This window comes from Scyliorhinus canicula, chromosome 9 (genome assembly GCF_902713615.1).
Source record: "Scyliorhinus canicula chromosome 9, sScyCan1.1, whole genome shotgun sequence".
Classification (NCBI taxonomy): domain Eukaryota; kingdom Metazoa; phylum Chordata; class Chondrichthyes; order Carcharhiniformes; family Scyliorhinidae; genus Scyliorhinus; species Scyliorhinus canicula.
This window is the reverse complement of record NC_052154.1, coordinates 4,334,552-4,352,597: the sequence shown is the minus strand read 5'-3', so window position 1 is coordinate 4,352,597 and position 18,046 is coordinate 4,334,552. Positions and strand designations below refer to the sequence as shown.

The window sequence follows — 18,046 nt, the reverse complement described above, 5'->3', positions numbered from 1 at the left end:
CCTTGTGTAGCTTTCTTACTTCCCCTGTTGCCTGAAACTCTGGGAGCATTGAAAATGAATCAAAGTAATAATAATCGCTTATTGTCACAAGTAGGCCTCAATGAAGTTACTGTGAAAAGCCCCTAGTCGCCACATTCTGGCGCCTGTTCGGGGAGGCCGGTACGGGAATCGAACCCACGCTGCTGGCATCGTTCTGTATTACAAGCCAGCTGTTTAGCCCACTGTGCTAAACCAGCCCCAGTGGATAGGATCGAACCAGAATTCCTCACTGATCCTTTTCAGGGGCCCACTGGGCTTCCGAGGGTTTTGTTGAAGGATCATTCGCAGGGACGCCGAGGGCGATGGGTCGGTGGAATAATTCCCCAATGGGGAGTTTCCCATTGCACCCGTCTGGAGACAGAGAGAGAGAGAGAGAGAGAATGAGAGAGCAAGGGAGAGCATGAGAAAGGGAATGAGAGAGTGAGAGAGAGAGAGAGAAAGAAGAAGAGAGTGAGAGAGAGAATGACAGAGCGAGAGAGAGCAAGAATGAGAGAGAGAGGGAGAGAGAGAGAGAGAAAGAAGAAGAGAGTGAGAGAGAGAATGACAGAGCGAGAGAGAGCAAGAATGAGAGAGAGAGGGAGAGAGAGAGTGAAAGAAAAACCACACCTTTAGAAGTCAGAAAAATGTCACCATTCCGGGGACGAATCACAAACATTTTATCACGGGGCTGTGTCGGAACCTGCCGGATGATTTTGTAGCGCAGTTCACCGCTGGGCAGCGAGGGGTCATCCAGATCAGTGGCTGGTGTGGACAGAATCCGGTATCCTGCAACAAAAAAATAGGTTCAGATAGATTTTGAGCACAGAAACAGATTAATCAACCCAGCTGGTCTCAGTTGGACCTCCCGTGTCACCTTCCATCCCTGTTCATCCCAATCTATCCCCATCGTCTTCCATTCATTTCTCCTTCACGTGGTTCCACAGCTTCCCTTTCAACGTCTTGACACTCACTCACTCCCTTCCTATGGTGACCAGTTCCACATTCTCACCACTCCCTGGGTGAACTGTATAGACAGGAATTCAGGGCCATGCATCTCTACAAATCAAGCAGATTTGATTCCTAACTCACTTGGAATGATCAGCCTGTCTGCTGATTGGTTTAAGTGAGGGGTTGGTTGTCCAGTTGGATTATTATTTTACTCACTTTTTAGACCCGTCATTATGTTGATTGTTTGATACAAGTCGGCTAGTCGGTTAGTTTAATTAGACGACTAATTGTTGAACCATATTTGCTGGAATCCTGGAGGCCTCTACCCTGTGGCCTCGCCTGAGTATAATCTCCGCAGATGAAATGAAAATGAAATGAAATGAAAATCGCTTATTGTCACGAGTAGGCTTCATTGAAGTTACCGTGAAAAGCCCCTAGTCGCCACATTCCGGCGCCTGTTCGGGGAGGCTGTTACGGGAATCGAACCGTGCTGCTGGCCTGCCTTGGTCTGCTTTAAAAGCCAGCGATTTAGCCCAGTGAGCTAAACCAGCCCCTAATGAGGGCCCCAGATGAGGGGGGCAGAGCCACCCCATAACCAAGGGGTCTCTGGGACATAAATACTCCGGCCCAAGTGTGGGACATCCGCGGGAGACCCAGAGGGACTAGGAGGTGTAATACAATAGGAATAATAAATTAAGTTTTCTTTTTTTTTAAATATTTTTATTCGCCTCCTTTTTCACATTTTCTCCCAAATTTACACCCACCAACAGTAAACAATAAGCAGTAACGAATGGAATGGTCAATCCCCATATCAATAACAACAATCCCATCCTCCCATCAAATCCCCAAACAGCAAATCACCCATAGTCACCATTAACATATACACTCCCTCCCCCACCCTCCCAACCCCCCCTTCCCCCCCCCCCCCCCCCTCCAGTTCGAAATTCCTGAAAGTACATAATGAATACATAGATACATAGAAGATAGGAGCAGGAGGCCTTTTGGCCATTCGAGCCTGCTCCACCATTCATCACGATCATGGCTGATCATCCAACTCAATAGCCTAATCTGCTTTCTCCCCACAGCCTTTGATCCCATTCTCCCCAAGCGCTATATCCAGCCGCCTCTTGAATATATTCAAAGTTTTAGCATCAACTACTTCCTGTGGTAATGAATTCCATAGGCTCACCACTCTTTGTGTGAAGAAATGTCTCCTTATCTCTGTCCGACACGGTTTACCCTGAATCCTCAGACTGTGACCCCTGGTTCTGGACACACCCATCCTTGGTAACATCTTCCCTGCATCTGCACTGTCTAGTCCTGTTAGAATTTTATAAGTCTCCATGAGATCCTCCCCTCGTTCTTCTGAACTCCAGCAAGAATAATCCCAGCCGAGTCAATCTCTCCTCACATGACAGTCCCGCCATCCCAGGAATCAGTCTGGTAAACCTTCGCTGCACTCCCTCGAGAGCAAGAACATCCTTCCTCAGAGAAGGAGACCAAAACTGCTCACAATGCTCCAAGTGTGGCCTCACCAAGGCCCTGTACAATTGCAGCAACACATCCCTGCTTCTATACTCGAAACCTCTCGCAATGAAGGCCAACATACCATTAGCCTTCTTTACCGCCTGCTGCACCTGCATGCATGAATGACACCCATGAATTGTCGAACCCCTCTATCCTATCCCTCAGTTCAAACTTAAGCTTCTTCTGCGTGGTGGGTTGCCTGTGACTTTACACTGGCGACGAGGATGGGTGGCTGGGCTGACCCGATCATGGTCCCACCTCCACGTAGATTTTGTGGGACCTTTGCAAGGAGCAATGTATCTGCTTATCATGGAGGTGCATTCAAACTGGATGGACGTCCATTGCGTGACCGCTGCGACTTCGCAAGCAACCAATGGGTGGCCTCGACACACCTTTACTGTTTTCACACTTCCCGAGGTCCTGGTATTAAACAACGGCACAGCTTTTACAAGTATGGATTTCGCCGACTTTCTAAAGTAAAACAGGGTTTGCCATTACACACTGCACCTTACCACCCGCCATCCAACGATTTGGCCGAACGGGCAGTGCAGCGGTTTAAGCTCAGCATGCAGGTACAGACGCCCAGTTCCCCGGGGACCTGCCTTGCCCCTTTCCTTGTCTATAACAGGACCACACCGCACACCACCACCAGAGTGGCGGCCTCGGAACTATATTTTATATTTTTAGAGTACATAATTCATTTTTATTCTAATCAAAGGACAGTTTAGTGTGGCCAATCCACCTAACCTGCACATCTTCATGTTGTGGGGGTGAGACCCACGCAGACACGGGGCAAATGTGCAAACTCCACACGGACAGTGACCTGGGGCCAGGATCGAACCCGGGTCATAGACATAGAATTTACAGTGCAGAAGGAGGCCATTTGGCCCATCGAGTCTGCACCGGCCCTTGGAAAGAGCACCCTACCCAAGCCCACACCTCCACCCCATCCCCGTAACCCAGCAACCCCACCCAACCCCTTTGGACACTAAGGGCCATTTAGCTTGGCCAATCCATCTAACCTCGGGTCCTCGGCCCGTGAAGCAGCAGTGCTAACCACTGAACCCTCGGAGCTGTTAATGGGATGTCGGCAATGCATGCGATTGAGCCTCATCTTGCCGGACATCGGGGAAATATCCGTGACCGGAAGGAACAGGTCGGGACGCAGCGAACCAGATCCATCAGGGAATTTCTAGCAGGCGACCACTTCTACATCTGAAACTTCACCAATGGGGTGCTGTGGAACCCCGGTATAATGAATTGAAGTTTTGTCACAGCCGCCGCTTCTGCGTGGTGGCCTGCCTGGAACTTCACACCGCCGACGGGAATGGATGGCCGGGCCGACCATGGTGAAGTGATTACGAGTACAAGAATCACATCTGCACATGACCCACCTCCGCAGCTGAACCTTCCAGGTTCTCGAGGACAGAGCAAAGCCCCACGACCAGTGGTGCCCCTTCCTCTGGAACCCAGTGGGGTGACACCCAGTGATCCCCTCAATTCGGAGATGCAGGGGGTCGACTCATCCGACCCAGAGTCTGGCATGGAGACTTTGCCTACAGCAGTCGAAACAGGCCCAATAGTGACCCCAGGGCTCAGTGGAACTACCCAGCCATTCGACCCGCAAACATCGCTCCCCAGTTCGTTACACCCCTCCAGACCCAGAACAGCGGCCGTTTGAGAGACAGCCTCGAGCTAAGTGGGTTATGGATCTCTCCCCTCTCCTGCCGTCAGAATGGAAGATGTATCAGACTTGGGGGGGATGGAATCTGCCAGCTGAATCCTTGTGGCCTCTCCTGAGTACGATCTGCCTTGATGAGGGGGGGGGGGGGGGGGGGGGGGGGGGGGGGGGGGGGGTGAAGAGTACCCCCCCCCTTAAACCAGGGGCCTCTGGGACATAAATGCCGAGGCCCGAGTGTGAATCGGGTGCGGGTGACCCTTTGGGGAGTCGGAATAGTAAATTTGAGTTTTATTACAGCCATCGCTCCCGAATGGTCGCTTGCCTGGAACTTTACAATATTGTTACTTATTGAGCAAATTTGAGATGTCAATTGTTGTTAAAACCCACCTGGTTCACTAATGTCCCTCAGGGAAGGAAATCTGCCGTCCTTACCCGGTCTGGCCCACATGTGACTCCAGACCCACAGCAATGTGGTTAACTCTTAAAATACCCTCTGAAATGGCCAAACAAGCCACTCTGTTCAAGGGCAATTAGGGATGGGCAACAAATGCTGACCCAGCCCAGTGACGCCCACAATGGAATGTTTAAACAGGAGGAGTCAGGTTAGTTAGTTGAGCGTTTGGGAGGAGCTGCTGGCTGTTTCAGTTTAGTAACTGATTGGCTAGTTAGGTGGAACAGCCACGTTGCTTTGCTCACTTAATTGGCTGGTAAGTTAGTTGTTGCGATTCCTCGAGCCATTGGCTGGTTACTATTCTCGGTGATTCAGGCCGTGATGACTGAAGAGTTTCCAATTCTGTAAACTGATGCTCCCTGACTCCCTGCTGCTTTGAGCATTTTCTGTTTAAGAGAACCTGCAGTGTTTCATTTTCTCTCTGAGGTCGGGTTTGGAGGTTACCTGGAGATGCCCCCTGGTACACACTTGCTAAAAACAGCTCCTGCTGAAATAGTGGACCATTGTCATTCCTATCGGTAACAACGATTGTCATAGAAATGGGCTCGTCAAGCTGTCTCCCCTCCGCGTCTGTAACATTAACCTGGGGCAAAAGAGAAACAAAATGAAAAATAGAATTTTAGAAAGCACTATAACAACCTCGGGATAAAGCCTGTAGACTCTGCTTACAGCAGGGGAACTAAAGGGGCGATTGATAGAGGTGTTCACAGTCCTGAATGGTTCTCGTGGCAGGAAGGTCAATAACCAGATTTCAGATAACGGGGAAAAGAAGACGAGGTAACATGATAAACATTTTTTATCCAGTCTGCTGTGACCGGGATCATACCCTGCCTGAAGTACAGCGGGAAACGGTTTAATAGGGACTTTCAAAAAGATTTTTTATAAATATTTGAAAGGGGGAGAAATGTTATTGGCTGCGAGGAAAGAGCAGAGGCGTGGATAGCTGTACCAAAGGGCCAGTACAGGCAAGGTGGGATGAATGGCCTCCCACTGTGTCGACCCAATGATACTTCTGCCCTTGAGCATTGCAGACAGTGAGGGAAACATCATGAGTGGTCTAGATAGAGGAGTAACTGTCGCAGAGTGAGGAGACTGCGTAGAGGAGTAACTCACAGAGTGTGAGGGGACTGTGTAGAGGAGTAACTGTCACAGAGTGAGGAGACTGCGTAGAGGAGTAACTGTCACAGAGTGTGAGGAGACTGCGTAGAGGAGTAACTGTCACAGAGTGAGGAGACTGCGTAGAGGAGTAACTGTCACAGAGTGAGAGGAATCTGCGTAGAGGAGTAACTGTCACAGAGAGTGAGGAGACTGCGTAGAGGAGTAACTGTCTCAGAGAGTGAGGAGACTGCGTAGAGGAGTAACTGTCACAGAGAGTGAGGCGACTGCGTAGAGGAGTAACTGTCACAGAGAGTGAGGAGACTGCGTAGAGGAGTAACTGTCACAGGGTGAGGAGACTGCGTAGAGGAGTAACTGTCACAGAGTGAGAGGAATCTGCGTAGAGGAGTAACTGTCACAGAGTGTGAGGGGACTGCGTAGAGGAGTAACTCACAGAGTGAGGAGACTGTGTAGAGGAGTAACTGTCACAGAGAGTGAGGAGACTGCGTAGAGGAGTAACTGTCACAGAGTGTGAGGAGACTGCGTAGAGGAGTAACTGTCACAGAGTGAGAGGAGACTGCGTAGAGGAGTAACTGTCACAGAGTGAGAGGAGACTGCGCAGAGGAGTAACTGTCACAGAGTGAGAGGAATCTGCGTAGAGGAGTAACTGTCACAGAGTGAGAGGAGACTGCGCAGAGGAGTAACTGTCACAGAGAGTGAGGAGACTGCGTAGAGGAGTAACTCACAGAGTGTGAGGAGACTGCGTTGGGCAACAGAACAGTGGTTTCAGCTCTAATGAGATAAGAGGGTAACCCAACCCCAACCCTCGTCTGACACTCCAATTCCATGGAGTCAGATTATCATGGATTGATTTTACTTTTTACTCACTTAACTTGCATTTGTCTTAAACACAACTGTTCATAGTCCCAGATGGCCATAGGCTGCTTTCCCCTTTGAGGGGAAGAGCTGGCTGGTGGTGATTTAACCTGAGGGTCACCCACACCTCAGGGAGGGACAAGGTGAGAAGATGTGACCTTTGTGAATAACCTCAGCCGGTACGGGGAATTGAACCCTCGCTGCTGGCCTCGCTCCGCATCACAAACTAGCTGTCCAACCAACTGAGCTAAACCAGCCCCACATTGTTTGCATATCATTATGAGAATACCGACCCGGTATTCTCCGGGCCGATAGGCTGAGTTTCCGACGGCGAGGTTCACTTGTGCTTTCAATTATCGTGGAACCTGCGTGGCGGCTGCTGAGGGAGAGAGAGGGGGTAGGGAAAGTGTCCAACATCACTATAATGTGCTGACCGCTGCGCCGCTGGCCGGGGAGCTTCTGCCAGGGCCGGGGGGGGGGGTCGGGGTGGTCGGGCACGGAACACCATTGTCGCAGACGAAAAGGCAGCCAGGCAGCTGTGCACACCGCTGACAGCCCACTGTGAACTTAGGACCACGAGTCATATAGGTGTCCCCCAGGCCACCCCCCAGGGTGCCCTCTGGCCCCAGCCGACCCATCAGCTGTATGGGCGCGCTCCAACACAACCAGTGCCACCTTGTTGGCTGGGATGAGTATGTGTGGTTGGCCAGTATTTATTGCCCAACTCTAGTTGCCCTTCAGAAGGTGGTGGTGAGTTGCCTTCCTGAACTGCTGCAGTCCTTGAGGTGTAGGTACACCCACAGTGCTGTTAGGGAGGGAGTTGCAGGATTTTGCCCCTGTGACAGTGAAGGAACAGCGATATATTTCCAAGTCAGGGTGGTGAGTGACTTGGAGGGGAACCTAGCCTTTGACCTGCCCTGGTAGCCACAGTATTTATGTGGCTAGTGCAGTTCAACATCTGGTCAATGGTAACCCCCAGGATGTTGATAGTGGGGGATTCAGCGTTAGGAATGCCATTGAATGTCAAGGGGCAATGGTTAGATCCTCTCTTATTGGAGATGGCCGTTGCCTGTCACTTGTGTGGTGCGAATGTAACTCATCACTTGTCAGCCGAAGCCTGAATATTGTCCAGGTCTTGCTGCATTTGGACATGGACTGCTTCATTATTTGAGGAGTCACGAATGGTGCTGAACATTGTGCAGTCATCCGCAAACATCCCCACTTCTGATCTAATAATGGAAGGGAGGTCATTGATGAAGCAGCTGCAGATGGCTGGGCCGAGGACACTACCCTGAGGAACTCCTGCAGTGATGTCCTGGATCTGAGATGATTGACCTCCAACCACCAAAACCATCTTCCTTTGTGCCAAGTATGGCTCCAGCCAGCGGAGAGTTTTCCCCCTAATTCCCATTGACCCCAGTTTAGCTAGGGCTCCTTGATGCCATACTCAGTCAGATGGTGCTTTGATGTCCAGGGTAGTCACTCTCACCTCACTGTGAGATTCAAATACTTGTATTGTTTGGTTAGTTGGCAGGAGAAGGGGGGGCGTAGTGAGAATCGGGCAAAGCAATGTTTTAATTATGTTACGGTAGAATCACTCTCTACCTGGAGGTAACACCTTAATTTTCCCATTTGTCTTCCCTGTTAGGAGCAGAATGGATAATACCGATGGAAGCAGTGATACAGGGTAGTGCTTTTGGCTGATGGGCCTTGGCTCTGCAGAAACGTACATACTGTGTGAGTTGACATACCTGCAGCTCATACAAAGACTGCTCTTCTCGATCAAAAGACTTGACAGCAAAGAGCAAATCTTGGTTTTCAATCCCAAACGTTCCATTGTAATCATCAACGAGTGAGACTCTGAATTCACCAACAGCATCTGTATCAATCTGAAATTAGGAATATTAGCTAAAAATTAATCAGAATTTTAGTCATCCCCCTCCCTCCCCCCCCCCCCCCCCCCACCCCCCCCCCACCCCCACCCACCCCACCCCACTCAGCCCCTAGTTGACTATATCCCCCCCCCCCGGGCCCCTTACAACACACCCCGCCCCCCGACTCTGTACCCACCACCCCGCCCCCAAACCTGTACTCCAACCCCTGCCCCTGACCCTGTATTCACTAGCCCACACCCCCACTCCCCCAGCCCCAAACACACTACTCCCTCCCGACCCTTTTCAAAAAAATAATTTAAAGGATGTGGGCGTTGCTGGTTAGGCCAGGAATTATCGCTCATCCCGAGTTGCCCTTCGGAAGGTGGTGGTGAGCTGCCTTCTTGAACCTCTGTAGTCCCTGAAGTGTGTTCACGTGCGGGAAGTGTGTCCAGCTGCAGCTCCTGTTAGACTTCATGATGGCTCAGGAGCTGCGGATGGACTCACTTTGGAGCATCCGCGATGCTGAGGAGGTCGTGGATAGCATGTTCAATGAGTTGGTCACACCGCAGATTAGGATTGGTGAGGGAGACAGGGAATGGGTGACCAAAAGGTAGAGAAAGAGCAGGAAGGCAGTGCAGGTGTCCCCTGCGGTCATCTCCCTCCAAAACAGGTATACCATTTTGCATACTGTTGGGGGAGATGACTCACCAGGGGAAGGCAGTAGTAGCCAGGATCATGGCACCGTGGCTGGCTCTGCTGCACAGAAGGGCGGGAAAAAGACTGGCAGGGCTATAGTCATAGGGGATTCAATTGTAAGGGGAGTAGACAGGCGTTTCTGTGGTCGAAAACGAGACTCCCGGATGGTATGTTGCCTCCCGGGTGCACGGGTCAGGGATGTCTCAGATCGGCTGCAGGACATACTGAAGGGGGAGGGTGAACAGCCAGTTGTCGTGGTGCATATAGGCACCAACGCTATAGGTAAAAAACGGGATGAGGTCCTACAAACAGAATTTAGGGAGTCAGTTTCCACTCAAATTACTGTGCTTGTTACAAAAAATAAAACATCTCAATGTTCATCCACACTGGGGCTGGTTTAGCTCACAAGGCTAAATCGCTGGCTTAGAAAGCAGACCAAGCAGGCCAGCAGCACGGTTCGATTCCCGTACCAGCCTCCTCGGACAGGCGCCGGAATGTGGCGACTAGGGGCTTTTCACAGTAACTTCATTGAAGCCTACTCGTGACAATAAGCGATTTTCATTTTCATTTCATTTCAAAGACGAGAATGGTCCTAAAGGAAGAGTACTAAATTGGGGAAAGGCCAAGTATAACAAAATTCGGCAGGAGCTAGGGAATGTGGATTGGGAGCAGCTGTTTAAGGGTAAATCCACATTTGAAATGTGGGAGTCTTTTAAGGAAAGGTTGATTAGAGTGCAGGACAGACATGTCCCTGTGAAAATGATGGATAGAAAAGATAAGGGAACAATGGTTGATGGGTGGAATTGTGAGACTAGCTAAAATGAAAAAGGAAGCATACATAAGATCTAGGCGACTTAAAACTGATGAAGCTTTGGAGGAATATCGGGAAAGTAGGACAAATCTCAAATGCGCAATAATGAGGGCTAAAAGGGGTCATGAAATATCTTTAGCTAACAGGGTTAAGGAAAATCCCAAAGCCTTTTATTCATATATAAGGAGCAAGAGGGTAACTAGAGAAAGGATTGGCCCACTCAAAGACAAAAGAGGGAATTTATGCGTGGACTCAGAGGAAATGTGTGAGATTCTTAATGAGTACTTTGCATCGGTAATCACCAAGGAGAGGGACATGATGGATGTTGAGGCTAGGGATGGATGTTTAACTACTCTAGGTCATGTCGGCATAAGGAAGGGGGACGTTTTGGGTATTCTAAAAGACATTAAGGTGGGCAAGTCCCCAGGACCGGATGGGATCTATCCCAGGTTACTGAGGGAAGCGAGGGACGAAATAGCTGATGCCTTAACAGATATCTTTGCAGTATCCTTGAGCACGGGTGAGGTCCCGGAGGACTGGAGAATTGCTAATAGAACAGTACAGTACAGCACAGAACAGGCCCTTCGGCCCTCAATGTTGTGCCGAGCAATGATCACCCTACTTAAACCCATATACCTGTAACCCAACAATCCCCCCATTAACCTTACACTACGGGCAATTTAGCATGGCCAATCCACCTAACCCACACATCTTTGGACTGTGGGAGGAAACCGGAGCACCCGGAGGAAACCCACGCACACACGGGGAGGACGTGCAGACTCCACACAGACAGTGACCCAGCCGGGAATCGAACCTGGGACCCTGGAGCTGTGAAGCATTGATGCTAACCACCATGCTACCGTGAGGTGCCCTTTGCTTAAGAAAGGTAGCAGGGATAATCCAGGGAATTATCAACCTGTGAGCTTGACGTCAGTGGTAGGCAAACTGTTGGACAAGATACTGAAGGATAGGATCTATTCACATTTGGAAGAAAATAGACTTATCAGTGATAGGCAACATGGTTTTGTGCAGGGAAGGTCGTATCTTACAAACCTAATAGAATTCTTTGAGGAAGTGACAAAGTTAATTGATGAGGGAAGGGCTGTAGATGTCATATACATGGACTTCAGTAAGGCGTTTGATAAAGTTTCCCATGGCAGGTTGATGGAAAAAGTGAAGTCGCATGGGGTCCAGGGTGTACTAGCTAGATGGATAAAGAACTGGTTGGGCAACAGGAGACAGAGAGTAGTGGTGGAAGGGAGTTTCTCAAAATGGAGAAAGGTGACTAGTGGTGTTCCACAGGGATCCCTGCTCGGACCACTGTTGTTTGTGATATACATAAATGATCTGGACAAAGGTATAGGTGGTCTGATTAGCAAGATGATACTAAGATTGGTGGAGTTGCAGATAGCGAGAGGGACTGTCAGAGAATACAGCAAAATATAGATAGATTGGAGAGTTGGGTAGAGAAATGGCAGATGGAGTTCAATCCAGGCAAATGAGAGGTGACGCATTTTGGAAGATCCAATTCAAGAGCGGACTATACGATCCATGGAAGAGTCCTGGGGAAAATTGATGTACAGAGAGATCTGGGAGTTCAGGTCCATTGTACCCTGAAGGTGGCAAGGCAGGTCGAGAGAGTGGTCAAGAAGGCATACAGCATGCTTGCCTTCATTGGACGGGGTATTGAGTACAAGAGTCGGCAGGTCATGTTACAGTTGTATAGGACTTTGGTTAGGCCACATTTGGAATACTGCGTGCAGTTCTGGTCGCCACATTACCAGAAGGATGTGGATGCTTTAGAGCGGGTGCAGAGGAGGTTCACCAGGATGTTGCCTGATATGGAGGGTGCTGGCTATGAAGAAAGGTTGAGTAGATTAGGATTGTTTTTGTTGGAAAGACGGAGGGTGAGGGGGGACCTGATTGAGGTCTGCAAAATTATGAGAGGTATGGACAGGGTGGATAGCAACAAACTTTTTCCAGGAGTGGGGGTGTCAATTACAAGGGGTCACGATTTCAAGGTGAGAGGGGGAAAGTTTAAGGGAGATGTGCGTGGGAAGTTTTTTACGCAGAGGGTGGTGGGTGCCTGGAACGCATTGCCGGCGGAGGTGGTAGAGGCGGGCACGCTAGCATCATTTAAGATGTATCGACAGATACATGAATGGGCGGGGAACAGAGGGATACAGATCCTTAGAAAATAGGCGACAGTTTTAGATAGAGGATCTGGATCGGCGCAGGCTGGGAGGGCCGAAGGGCCTGTTCCTGTGCTGTAATTTTCTTTGTTCTTTGTTCTTTTTTGCGCAGGTACACCTACTGTGCTGTTAGGGTGGGAGTTCCAGGCTGTTGCCCCAGTGACAGTGAAGGAACGGGGATATATTTCCCAGTCAGGGCGGTGAGTGACTTGGAGGGGAACCTTCAGGTGGTGGGGTTCCCAGGTATCTGCTGCCCTTGTCCCTCTAGATGGTAGTGGTCGTCATGGGTTTGGAAGGTGTTGTCGAAGGAACCTTGGTGAGTTCCTGCAGTGCATCTTGTAGATGGTGCACACGGCTGCCAATGTTCATTGGTGGTGGAGGGAGTGAATGTGTGTGGAAGGGGCAGCAATCAAGTTGGGGCTGCTTTGTCCTGGATTGTGTTAAGATTCTTGAGTGTTGTTGGAGCTGCACTCATCCAGGCAAGTGGAGAGTATTCCATCCACCATCCTGACTTGTGGCTTGTAGATGGTGGACAGGCTTTGGAGGGTCATGAAGTGAGTTACCCACCGTAGGATTCCTCACCTTTGACCTTCCCTGGTAGCCACAGTATTAATGTGGCTGGGTCCAGTTCAGTTTCTGATCAATGGTAACCCCCAGGATCTTGACTGTGGGGGATTTGGCGATGGTAATGCCATTGAATGTCAAGGGGCGATGGTTAGATCCTCTCTTGTAGGAGATGGTCATTGCCTGGCACCTGTGTGGCGTGAATGAAACTTGCCACTTGTCAGCCCAAACCTGGATATGTCCAGGTCTTGCTGCATTTGGACATGGACTGCTTCAGTATCTGAGCAGTCATGAATCGTGCTGAGCATTGTGCAGTCATCAGTGAACATCCCACTTTTGACCTGTCAGTGCAGCACTCCTTCAGTACTGACCCTCTGAAGTGCAGCACTCCCTCAGTACTGACCCTCTGACAGTGCAGCACTCCCTCAGTACTGACCCTCTGACAGTGCGGCACTCCCTCAGTATGACCCTCTGACAGTGCGGCACTCCCTCAGTACTGACCCTCTGACAGTGCAGCACTCCCTCAGTACTGACCCTCTGACAGTGCAGCACTCCCTCAGTACTGACCCTCTGACAGTGCGGCACTCCCTCAGTACTGACCCTCTGACAGTGCGGCACTCCCTCAGTACTGACCCTCTGACAGTGCAGCACTCCCTCAGTACTGACCCTCTGACAGTGCAGCACTCCCTCAGTACTGACCCTCTGACAGTGCAGCACGCCCCTCAGTACTGACCCTCTGACAATGCAGCACTCCCTCAGTACTGACCCTCTGACAGTTGCAGCACTCCCTCAGTACTGACCCTCTGACAGAGCAGCACTCCCTCAGTATGACCCTCTGAGAGTGCAGCACTCCCTCAGTACTGACCCTCTGACAGTGCAGCACTCCCTCAGTACTGACCCTCTGAGAGTGCAGCACTCCCTCAGTACTGACCCTCTGACAGTGCGGCACTCCCTCAGTACTGACCCTCTGACAGTGCGGCACTCCCTCAGTACTGACCCTCTGACAGCGCAGCATCCCTCAGTACTGACCCTCTGACAGTGCAGCACTCCCTCAGTACTGACCCTCTGACAGCGCAGCACTCCCTCAGTACTGACCCTCTGACAGTGCGGGACTCCCTCAGTACTGACCCTCTGACAGTGCAGCACTCCCTCAGTACTGACCCTCTGACAGTGCGGCACTCCCTCAGTACTGACCCTCTGAGAGCGCAGCACTTCCTCAGTACTGACCCTCTGACAGTGCCGCATTCCCTCAGTACTGACCCTCTGACAGTGCAGCACTCCCTCAGTACTGACCCTCTGACAGTGCAGCACTCTCTCAGTACTGACCCCTCTGACAGGTGGCACTCCCCTCAGCACTGACCCTCTGACAGTGCGGCACTCCCTCAGTACTGACCCTCTGAGAGTGCGGCACTCCCTCAGTACTGACCCCTCTGACAGTGCAGCACTCCCTCAGTAATGACCCTCTGACAGTAGCGGCACTCCCTCAATACTGACCCTCTGACAGTGCAGCACTCCCTCAGTACTGACCCTCTGACCAGTGCGGCACTCCCTCAGTACTGACCCCTCCGACAGTGCGGCACTCCCTCAGTACTGACACCTCTGACTGTGCGGCACTCCCTCAATACTGACCCTGACAGTGCGGCACTCCCTCAGTACTGACCCTCTGACAGTGCGGCACTCCCTCAGTACTGACCCTCTTCCAGGCCAACACTCCCTCAGTACTGACCCTCTGACAGTGCAGCACTCCCTCAGTACTGACCCTCTGACAGTGCAGCACTCCCTCTCAGTACTGACCCTCTGAAAGTGCAACACTCCCTCAGTACTGACCCTCTGACAGTGCAGCACTCCCTCAGTACTGGCCCTCTGACAGTGCGGCACTCCCTCAGTACTGACCCTCTGAGAGTGCAGCACTCCCTCAGTACTGACCCTCTGACAGTGCCGCATCCCTCAGTACTGACCCTCTGACAGTGCAGCACTCCCTCAGTACTGACCCTCTGACAGTGCGGCACTCCCTCAGTACTGACCCTCTGACAGTGCAGCACTCCCTCAGTACTGACCCTCTGACAGTGCGGCACTCCCTCAGTACTGACCCTCTGAGAGTGCGGCACTCCCTCAGTACTGACCCTCTGACAGTGCAGCACTCCCTCAGTACTGACCCTCTGACAGTGCGGCACTCCCTCAATACTGACCCTCTGACAGTGCAGCACTCCCTCAGTACTGACCCTCTGACAGTGCGGCACTCCCTCAGTACTGACCCTCTGACAGTGCGGCACTCCCTCAGTACTGACCCTCTGACTGTGCGGCACTCCCTCAATACGACCCTCTGACAGTGCGGGCACCTCCCTCAGTACTGACCCTCGACAGTGCGGCACTCCCTCAGTACTGACCCTCTTACAGTGCAACACTCCCTCAGTACTGACCCTCTGACAGTGCAGCACTCCCTCAGTACTGACCCTCTGACGTGCAGCACTCCCTCAGTACTGACCCTCTGAAAGTGCAACACTCCCTCAGTACTGACCCTCTGACAGTGCAAGCACTCCCTCAGTACTGACCCTCTGGACAGTGCGGCACTCCCTCAGTACTGACCCTCTGAAAGTGCAGCACTCCCTCAGTACTGACCCTGTGACAGTGCGGCACTCTCTCAGTACTGACCCTCTGACAGTGCAACACTCCCTCAGGACTGACCCTCTGACAGTGCAGCACTCCCTCAGTACTGACCCTCTGACAGTGCAGCACTCCCTCAGTACTGACCCTCTGGCAGTGCGGCACTCCCTCAGTACTGACCCTCTGACAATGCAGCGCTCCCTCAGTACTGACCCTCTGACAGTGCAGCACTCCCTCAGTACTGACCCTCTGACAGTGCGGCACTCCATCAGTACTGACCCTCTGACAGTGCAGCACCCTCAGTACTGACCCTCTGACAGTGCGGCACTCCCTCAGTACTGACACTCTGACAGTGCAGCACTCCCTCAGTACTGACCCTCTGACAGTGCAGCACTCCCTCAGTACTGACCCTCTGACAGTGCAGCACTCCCTCAGTACTGACCCTCTGACAGTGCGGCACTCCCTCAGTACTGACCCTCTGACAGTGCAGCACTCCCTCAGTACTGACCCTCTGACAGTGCAGCACTCCCTCAGTACTGACCCTCTGACAGTGCGGCACTCCCTCAGTACTGACCCTCTGACAGTGCAGCACTCCCTCAGTACTGCACTCAATGATGCAGTACTGTCCAGATTGTGTGCTCAGGAAGACAGCATGGTGGCACAGTGGTTAGCAGTGCTGCCTCACAGCTCCAGGGAACTGGGTTGAATTCCCGCCTCGGGTGACTGTCAGTGCGGAGTCTGCACGCTCTCCCCCTGTCTGCATGCGTTTCCTCCGCGTGCTTCAGTTTCTTCCCACAGTTCAAAGTTGTGCTGCTTAGCTGAATCGGCCACAAAAAATTGCTGCCTAGTTTCCAGGGATGTGCAGTTTCTGTGTAGTTACGGGGATAGGGCCGAGGTTTATGGCGTGGGGGTGTGGTCGTCTTTCAGAGGTCTCGGATAATTAATCTTTCAAACTAGAGTCTTACCCTTGATAGGTACCAAGGAAATTCACCAACATAATTCTCGGGCACCGTCACCACCTTGGCTGTGGACAGAATGCTGAGAGTGGATAACAGAGCACCAATCTGTTCAGAGGCAAATGTTTGAAGAATTATTTGTAGATGTGACGAACAGACACACAGAATACAAAAGCAAGAGATCTATGCTAAAGTCTTACAAAAGCAAACTGGTTTGGCATCAGCTGGAATATTGGATCCTATCGTAGCTCCACACCTGAGGAGACATGTCAAAGTCTTGGAGAGGATGCGGAGGAAGTTTGCCAGGGGTGAGGAGAGACTGGTGAAGCTGGGATTGTTCTGCTTGGGGCAGGGAAGGTCGAGAGGAGATTTCACAGAATCCCTACAGTGCAGAAGGAACCGATTCAGTCCCTCAAGTCTGCACAGATCTAATACAGATCTTCTGAGATGCATTGATTATGTACATAGAGAGAAAGCAAAGATCATAAACACAGAACAAAGCATAAACGGAATGGGGATTTGAGAATTCGGCAAAAGTGGAAGGGAGGAAAGGGGAAGCTTGTTATATTCCTTGCCTTTTCCTCCAAGATAGCCAGATATGTAGTGTTGACAAGGAATATAAAAATAAGAAGTTTGAATCAAAACAAATTTATTATACACTACTAACTAAATGAAGTTCGCACACACTACTGAGTTACAGATATTAAACTAACGATACTGAATCTGTGGTACAGTAATCAATATTCTATTTAACTATTATACTACACTATGACTTGACCTTGTGCTATATCTCTACATTCAATTCTTACTCTGAACATAGAACATACAGTGCAGAAGGAGGCCATTCGGCCCATCAAGTCTGCACCGAACCATTAAGCCCTCGCTTCCAACCCTATCCCCCGTAACCCAATAACCCCTCCTAACCTTTTTGGTCACTAAGGGAAATTTATCATGGCCAATCCACCTAACCTGCACGTCTTTGGGCTGTGGGAGGAAAGCGGAGCACCCGGAGGAAAACCACGCAGACACGGGGAGAACGTGCAGACTCCGCACAGACAGTGACCCAAGCGGGGAATCGAACCTGGGACCCTGGCGCTGTGAAGCCACAGTGCTAACCACTGTGCTACCGTGCCGCCCCCTGCTCTCATCAGCTTCTCTTCAGCTTCTCCCAGAATTCCTAGAGATGCTGTCTTATATACAGAGAATTACTACCGCCATCTAGTGTTTCATTTACACATAGTTCCAGATGTTAACCCTTTCCTACACTGATACTATACATATCATTACAAAGCTGTTTTTAATTAATTAGTTTAAAAAAAGGTGAATTATTTACATGAAACTTTCATTAATTAAACATACAAACAAGGTTCGATTGAGATGGGAATATGGGCGCAGACATTGGACCCACAGATGTAGGATGGGGGAATATTATTTGGACACTTTGATCCTGCACACAGTCAGGCTCCTTAATTAAGAAGTGGTTTTGAGTTGGTCAATGGTCAGAGGACAGGAGGCTGTGAGTCAGGCAGGTATGTGGATCCAGGGTACGGTGGAGGAGGGGTCACTCGAGGTATTTGCTATCCGTGTGGGTGAGAACAAAGAGAGCAGGGCAGATGCACAGGCTGACCATAGTATTGGAGACTGTTCAAGTGGGGGAATGAAAAGGGGTGTGGCATTGTGAGGGGATGGTACAGTTAGGGGGAATAGACACTGTTCCCTGCGGCTCCTGTCCAGTATGTGGAAACGGTTTGGA

The 18,046-nt window shown here is 50.9% G+C and overlaps 1 protein-coding gene across 1 annotated transcript in view; it reads right to left on the bottom strand.

Moving 5' to 3' along the window:
• cdh16 (cadherin 16, KSP-cadherin) overlaps nucleotides 1-18,046 on the bottom strand; it is a 114,001-nt gene that overhangs the window by 85,903 nt on the left and 10,052 nt on the right. The window contains exons 3-6 of the mRNA XM_038806215.1: nucleotides 16,303-16,401; nucleotides 8,348-8,485; nucleotides 5,070-5,208; nucleotides 646-804 (exon numbers count right to left, since the gene is read on the bottom strand). Coding sequence (XP_038662143.1) covers nucleotides 646-804; nucleotides 5,070-5,208; nucleotides 8,348-8,485; nucleotides 16,303-16,401 — 535 coding nt within the window. The remainder of the gene's footprint in view (nucleotides 1-645; nucleotides 805-5,069; nucleotides 5,209-8,347; nucleotides 8,486-16,302; nucleotides 16,402-18,046) is intronic.